The sequence below is a fragment of the Sinocyclocheilus grahami genome, unplaced genomic scaffold (assembly GCF_001515645.1).
Source record: "Sinocyclocheilus grahami isolate Dianchi unplaced genomic scaffold, SAMN03320097.WGS_v1.1 scaffold692.1, whole genome shotgun sequence".
NCBI lineage: Eukaryota > Metazoa > Chordata > Actinopteri > Cypriniformes > Cyprinidae > Sinocyclocheilus > Sinocyclocheilus grahami.
Genome location: NW_015505871.1, coordinates 533,432 through 541,992, shown reverse-complemented (window position 1 = coordinate 541,992; position 8,561 = coordinate 533,432). Strand labels below are relative to the sequence as shown.

Below are 8,561 nucleotides of genomic sequence, written 5' to 3'. Positions count from 1 at the left end.
ACCTGTTATTTTACGCCCTAACGTAATGACATCATTCGTTATGACGTAATGACTATCGTCCCGGGTTGGGATAAAAATACACACATTCCTCGTAATCCATGTCTGTATAAATGGGCATTGGACAGACAAATTAAAGCTGCGAGACCCTGAGATGTTTGAGAAGTCAGACTGGTCCAGATTAAACCTCACAGATTGTGCATTAAATATTGAGCAGTGCAGGTTAGATGAGGTCAGTTTCAGACCTCACTTGATCATAACTAATATTCTGGATCCTCAGATAGTATATACAGCATTGCTGTTCAGTCTATCGCTATAATTAACCAAGAGAAAACCATCTGTTGATGATTAATTGGTATTAAAGATGGGAGCTAACTGCAACTGCTATGAAAAAAAAATATTTGCATGTAAGGTAGCATTCTTTACTTCCAGTGGGTGATTAACGGACTCGGGTGCCTTAGTGAATGACGTCAAGAAAAGCAGCATGCTATGATTATGATGATGACTATTGATCAAAGACGTTGTCAGGATGTTGGCATTTAAAACAGCATGGTCTATTCTGGTAGCGTCACAGACAATAGAGAAAGAAACATTGCTAACTGCTTAATGGATTATGATTTAACAATAAAAATATAAAGGGACTGCTTTTAAACTAAAAGTGAGTATAAATTCTTCCCTTATTGATAATATTAACTCTTTCCCCATTTATGAGACAATGCTTCGCCGCCATTGACGTAGTTTTCCTGCTCTCCGTGTTTCAGGGTTCAGCCCAAATTGGTACTCAAAACTAGCCCAATCACAGCTAAAACTAGCCCAGTCACTTTCTGGAGGACTTGGCAACACTGCCGTGTTTTCACTGGTGTTTGGTAGTAGGCGCTATTAGACATCTTCTGGAAAAGTATTGAATGTCTTGATCAAAACACGGTGAAGAAGAAGCAGAAACAAGTGATTAAGTAGATACATATATAAAATAACGCGATTATCAAACATTAAACAGCATATAAATCAAAACTGCCTAACATTAGTGAATGTATTAATGGAACCAATCTGCTCCAGCTGTGTTTTGATCATCGTTCTGAATCTGATCCGGATGTAGTCTTTGACAAAAACATGATTTTCTTAGATTTTTGTTCAAAATGTTCCTTTTTGTTTTGTTTTGTTTTTTTAAATGAAACTTGCCCACATTCAAGTTTTGATTAAAAAAAAGAATGCATGATGCTAAACGTTTTTTTTCTTCATTTTTTTTAAATATAGGCGTTTTTTGACATTAATTTATTCACACAACAAAATATTCTGGGGGCAATGAAAGTTTTGTGACAATTACGAAAAATGCTGGTGGTAGCTGACAACCTTTTTTTTAAAGACACTGACAGGGAAAGAGTTAAAAGACATTTGGTTTACTTGTGTATGTGAAACATTTTTGTTCGTGTTGAGCTGCTATTTGATGTCCAATGTAATCTGAAATGTATCATGAAGCAAAACCAGTTGAGAAGCAGATTTAGACGTCGGTGATCGTACTTCATGATTATGTCAGTACTGCCGACACACTTATTAGGACGCTTCTGTTTGCTTGGCTGCTGTCCATGCATATACGGCTGTGTTTGTTCTGCAGGTCCCGTTTGGCCCAGTTTCAGTACGACTGCCAGCCTGAAGAGCAGTCTGCCACCGGCTGCAAACAGGGAAACTACGCCGCATGTCTTATTGCTTACACTGGACTGATAGGTGAGTGGTTTAAAGCTGCTTTAGACAATTGTTCTGCAAACTGGAAAAGGAATTGCATGCATGATTGTGGCTGGCCATTAAAACAGGAGCGAGGCTGATGTAATTGGTTTGGAGAGTGATACCTTGGTTATTCCCTTGCTCAAAGAAACACAGGGACACCTGTGTGTCTGTGATGAGAGACTATAAAACTACCCAGGCACTTTTAAAGTCATGGAGAGATTGATTTCACTTCCCAATAAAACAGATTGAAAGCAATATTTTTTACGAGGCTTTCTGTTACATAGAGCCTTTTTGTTTGTTTAGTTCTGCTTCATGCTCATTTGCTATATATTGAGCAAACAGAATCCCTTTTAAATAAATCTCTTTTTTAAACAAAACTTTCTATTCAACAGACATACTTCTGGCAGGAAAGGAAATTACATTTTCCAAATACAAATGTTTGGAATTAAGTTTTTTTCTTAAAAGCTGTCTCTTCTGCTTACCAAGGCCGCATTCATTTGATCAAAAATACAGAAAAAATAAATTATATATGTAATAGTTTTCTAAATGTATAATTATGAGTAAAAAGTAATTACAGCTACATATAGAGGGAGGATATTCATAGGTCATAAGTCAAGTCTGTAAAAGAGTCTTATGTATTTATACATTTGGATTAAAGGAATCTATATATCTGTTATGCAGTATTTCAGTGTAATTTTGTGTATTGATCTTCTTATGGGAAATGTCTACACACCTTGGTATCGCAGGCAGTCCAATCACCCCAAACTACGTGGACAACTCCACATCCAGCGTGTCTCCCTGGTGCTCATGTTCAGCCAGCGGGAATCTGAGAGATCAGTGCACTGAGTTCCTGAACTATTTCACCGACAACCCCTGTCTCAGTGAGTCAAAGCTCCTGTACTGTACATCATCTGAGTCAGACGTCATAAATGCTGGGAAGGTTACTTTGGAAATGTAATAGGTTACAGAATTACATTTAAAATGATATGTGAAAGGACATTGCGTGTGTAGTCTGGCAGAAGGACTCTATGGTTATTGTTAGTCAACATTGTAATGTCAGAGCAGAATCGCACGCTCTGGTTTAAACCCTAATGAGATGCAACTGATTTATCATTAGAGATGCACCGATGTATCGGCCAATTGTTTAAAAACAACCGATGATCAAGGCCGATTATTTCCTGTCAAATGTTTCTTGTGCTGAATTTAGGGCTGTCATTAATTCAGCTCTGTTAACACGGGTTCTATTCAACCCTATGAACCAAGGGTGTAGAGTTTAGTAGGGATGTTGTGACTTGTCCCTACCAATATCCAGTGACTACTAAATTGTCCCTAGCAATAATTTTGATCAAACAATTATATTTATGCATATGTAACCACTGTTGTTGAAATTTAGCTTTCAAGGACGTACGTTTAATACATGTGCGGAGTAAGAACATATAAAATAGCAGAAGTGTTTAAAGCACAGTTCAGCTGAATGATAAAGTTTACCCTCTTTAACTTTGTTGTTGAACTGAATGTACAAAGCAAACCATTTGCTGAAATATCCACAAATTTAAAAAAAACAACAACACTGAAATGTGTGGTTTATCTGTCAATCAGATGCAGGTGAAGTTGTGTTCGTTACTATAGCAACAGTAGGGTCACGGGTGAGTTCACGGGTGGTCCAATTCATTTTTAATATTAAAATAAAATGACGTACAGCGTAATTAAGACACCCAGCGCTCTGATGCTGCTGTAATGTTGTTGGTTTTACATAATCAAAATGGTGTATTATTATCTGATAAATATGCTAACATAAAAAGCCCTCTTTATGGATTATTAATATGTTGGCTACCATAGCTATAAATAAAGACTTTAGATGACATGAAACTGTGGTCAAACGTCTGTGATAAATGCGAAAATGTTGAGGTAGTTGGATGGTTTTGGGGGTGTTGTCTGCTGTTATTTCCCAACCAATGTTAGGTTGCCAGATCCACGTTTTTCCCTCCACCAAACATTATTTGTAGCACCCCTTCCATCTTATAATCTCTGAAAACGTTGTGCCTTTTTACATCTGACAAGAAACAAAGTCTCAGCTTTCAAGTCCTTTACATTTTATCACAAAATTCAAACAAAAAATGCTCTTAAATTTGGCGCGACAGATCGCTGTAGCAGCTTCAGTTCAGCTGAACATCAGAAGGTGGTGAAATATACAACTTGCCGAAATGTATCATGTCTCAAATAAGCACTCAATCAGCATTTTAACCAAAAGAAAGACATCAAATAAAACACCTTGTGAACAAATATGCCACTTAAAGTTGCATTAACCTCCGGAAAGTTATCCAGTGTTCACAGTTCATTAGTTAGTTATAAAAAAACACTAGAGGGGCTTTATTTACTGATAATTATATATGCATGTTTGAACAAACCCGTCCAGTTTTTATGAAAACTAACTTATGTGCAATTGAGTTGTATACAAATGTTTTTTTTTTTAATTTGAGTGTGATTATTATATCTGAAAATAAATAGCATTGAATATAATAGATTTGTTGCTCATTTTAACTTCTAATATTATGTACCAAATGAGAAGATTCCCTGTTTAGTTTAAAGCATTAGTTGGGAGAGATGTATTTTCCTTAATGAAGCTAAACTACCGATATCAGCAGATGTCATTCTGAATAATCGGCTATCGCTATCGGCGGAGAAATTTTGTATTGGTGCATCTCCATTTATCATAGTCAAAAGTTTCTAAAACTTTAAATTCAGAAATGAATCTTAAACACTGTATGCATTCAAACATCACATGCAGATTTGCAAATGAAGGCCACAGCAGTTGGCAAGGAGGGGAAATGCATTTAAAGCGTGCAGACGTTTTCTAAATAGGCGATGCTGACATAAGCTGCCCATAAACACATTTATAATTCTATAATTTATAATTCATAATTTATAATTATTTAATTAAAGTAGAAGTTTGTATTAAAGTCGAATGTCCTTCAGAACAGTATGAAGTGTCTCCTCTTGCTATTCACTGCACCATTAGTCATATGTTCTCTGTTTTACTGTATGTCACATCAACCTAGCGTTCACCGCCGCTGCACAGAAGACCAAACAGTCAGCCTGCCTCTCTCAAATGACAGAACATTTCAGAAATCACCTCATCTGTCTCTCATCGCTTGTGTCATGATTCTCCATTTAAGCAGAACCAGGGCATACTTTTTGAAAAGCATTTGAAGAGCGTCACTTTTTAGGATTGTCTGCCTGTGGTTTGTATTGGGATATATTCAGTAACAGGGTTTATCTATGTAGGACTATGACAATAATTCTAAAATAGAATTATTCTATAGAATAATTCTTTAAGAAAGGGTTTGCCTTTACCTAACCCTTAATACCAGTGTAACATTCTTGAAATCCATGGCGACAGAATATATGAGCGTTTCTTCAACTATGTGCACTTTCTTGTGTGTCCCATGAGTCGGTCAGTCTTACTATTCGGTGCCATTTCAGCTTGGTAAATTTCTATATATATATAAAAAAAAAAAGTTAAAATTTCCATGGTTTAATCATTTTATCTGAAAAAGGGCTTGTTACACTACAAGAAAAATACAAGGTCCAGCTCAGGATATTATTCTTTAATAATTTTTCACGAAAATCTTCACACATGCAAAGGCCAAATGTCCACCCTGTTACAGGACATTCTCATCTCAATTAATATGTGTTTTGCATGCACAGTTATTGTAATATTTATATTTTCTAAAAGCTAAAATGTCCCTTTCTTTACCCTGCAAAAGTTCATAAACCGGCATTATCTTGTTGTTGTAAAAAAGTTGGGTTACACTTTATTTCGATAGTCCACTTTAGACATTCTATTAACTATTAGTAACTTTGTAACTACATGTCAACTACATGTCAACTAATTCTCATTAATTTGCAACTACATGTCTACTAACTCTCAGAGTAGACTGTTAGGGTAGGTTTAGGGTTAGTAGAATAAGTTGACAAAGAAAGTGTTAGACGATATTAAGCAGACAGTCTACTAATACTCTACTAACTGCTAGTTGACATGTAGTTGCAAAGTTACTTACTGTTAGTAGAATGTCTAAAGTGGACTATCGAAATAAAGTGTTACCAAAAGTTGTTGTATTTTAAGGCACAGTGTCATTTCAACATTTTCTTTTAGAATAAAAAGAGATTTCAATGGAATTTTGGCCCCATTTTAAATTATTTCATTATTTACCATTTCATTCCCTACAAGTAACCACAGATATATGCATTACATTTGTTGAACTTATTTTATTAACATAAAAAATACAGAAGTAACAGGGTGGACAGGGCATAACAGGGTTATATACCACTGAACAACAATATATGTTGTTCAATAATATGTGCATATTGTCACAATTTGCATTTTTACACAATTTACATTCATTACAACAGATAAGTGGTTCTGTATACAATTTATAGGATAGAAGGCCAATTATTGCATTAAAGTAAGTTGTAATTATACCTATTATTATTGTAAGATCTCATTTGTTATACTATCAGGATTCTTTGATAAATAGAAAGTTCAAAGAACAATATTTATTTGAAGTATTAATGTTTTGTAACATTATAAATGTTTTAAGTCACATTTGATGAATAAAAGTATTAACTTCCTAAAAACAATTATATTATTTAAATATTAAATATATATTTCTTTTTGCCATTTTAATTTTTTCACTATTTTTATTGAATATATTTATTGTCAGTTATTTTCCAAATTTTATAAAAAGTATTAACTATACCACAAACTACTTGGGATACATAAATGATACCTATAAAAATGACAAACAAACACAAAATCAATCAATCAATTAAATCAATCAATAATTTAATTAATAAAAAATAAAAATAACAATAATAATATTTAATAATAATACAATAAATAATAATGAAATTCAATTAAAATGTTTATAGTATCATTCCCACCACCGAAATATGATTTGAGGTGGTGGGAGGTGATATTTTTGTTTCATATAAAATGGACAAAAATTACAGAATAAATTCAGCTAGTGAAATGCGTTTGAGTTGGTTTTCTAAAAATTCACTGTGCCTGTATAGAAGAAACACCCATAAACAGTCTGTATTTAGATCTTCTGCTGCCGTTTACGTCTGACATTGAGGTTTGGAAATGTAAAAAGCTATCTGAAGTGCAAAGCTTGTTCTAAACCGCAAGCATAAATTAATCTCTGATTGATATCCAGCCCCCTCTCGGTCACACTCCTCCAGTCGCATTCCTGAAGGTCCTTATGTATTATATATATCGCGATTTATCAATACGGCCGACTCTGTGGCAATATTCAGCTCAGTCCTGTTCAAACAGAGATCTCTTACATGAAGTAACTCGTCAGAGAGCCAAGTGGCAGCTCTTGGAGTGAGCGATGTAAGCGGATGAGAGTGATGTTTGGTCAAGCCACTCATCTGTGAGTTAATGAGAGGATGTGGAGAGGCAGGTGCAGAAGCGTGGCCTGAGCAGAATACTGAGCGCCGCTCAGTCCAGAATTCTAATAAGCGTCTGATAACACAAGCAGTTGCGAATGGAAATGATGTGTGTTTGTCTCAGCTGTGGATGTCTTGTCTGTTGAATGAATAGGGAATGCTCTCCTGACGTTTGGGAATGGAATGGACTTCACGCCCACTCCCACCCGACTGCTGCAGTTAAGCCCTGTGACGGACCGAGGGCCATGGAGGATGACTGTGTTTGTCACCATGGAGACTGAACAGAACGCTCTGAGCCCAGCCAAACCCACACAGGTGAGGGTTAGAGATGAGGAGCCATTTGGTTATGGGTTTATAACTGCCTTGATTGTAGTGTGGCTCCGAAGGAAAGGGCTTTACACAATAAAGAGCCATTTCATCTGTGCTGCTGAGAGATTGCAAAATTGGGCCGATTTCTTTAGAGCTGTATAAAATGGTAAATGGGGAGTCTCTTACGGTAAAACCAGGACTGCATGATTAATAAAACCGAAATTGTGATTATCAAATGTTGAAGGCCGCAGTTCAATGGAATAATAATATGAGCTGCGTGTTTCAGAGTGAAGTGCAGCACTGTGTTCTTTCAGTGTTGGGGTAAAGAATTACAAGCTATGTAATCAGATTACTTTTTCAAGTAACTAGTAAAGTATTGCATTACTTTTACATTTTCTGCTACTTTTTCAAATACATAACACAAGCTACTTTGTTGTCCCATTGATTCACTGACAGCTCTCCTGTCCCCATGTTGAGAGTAAGTAGGAGTGAGGTTCAGAGGCATTTCTCTCAGCCTGAAGCTCATTCATTTCACTTTTGGTGTGAAAAGGCCTTTACTGTTGCCAAAAATATAACTTTTGAGTTTTTTGTGATTGGCTGAATACCTCAAGCGTGTGATGGAAATGTTACGTCCCTCACCATACTGTGATGCCGTGTCCCGGCCGGAGCGACGAGACAAAAACATGAAAACACATTATAAACGAGGCATTTGTTGCATCCAGTGGGGACATAATTACGGATTATAATGACTTATACTGTCTTTTTATGCATTGCGTTGCATCGCGCCGCGTAAACATAAAACCCTGTCTGCATTTGTGATCGGAGAAATGACAAACAACAAGCGCTACTCTACACTGCTCAAAACTCGTGTTTGAATCATCAGTGGCAAATGTTTTAAATATGAAGGGTTAAATATCCCAGGCTGGACTCCGCTTCGTCCACGGTGAAAGCTGATCCGGCGATCCACAGCGCTAAGTTGATGTATTCCCTCAGCGACCAGCACGGATCAGCTCCAGGCATGACGAAGCAGATATCATCCTCTTTTGGAAGACCAAACAAAGTAGTTTCGCTTTCACAAC

General features: G+C 36.2%; 1 protein-coding gene across 1 annotated transcript in view; it reads left to right on the top strand.

Annotated features, from left to right (window-relative positions):
* Positions 1-1,580: 1,580 nt before the first annotated feature.
* LOC107559568 (GDNF family receptor alpha-4-like) overlaps positions 1,581-8,561 on the top strand; it is an 8,929-nt gene continuing 1,948 nt past the window's right edge. Inside the window, exons 1-3 of the mRNA XM_016243452.1 lie at positions 1,581-1,719; positions 2,466-2,600; positions 7,328-7,488. Of these exons, the coding sequence (XP_016098938.1) occupies positions 1,581-1,719; positions 2,466-2,600; positions 7,328-7,488 (435 nt within the window). The remainder of the gene's footprint in view (positions 1,720-2,465; positions 2,601-7,327; positions 7,489-8,561) is intronic.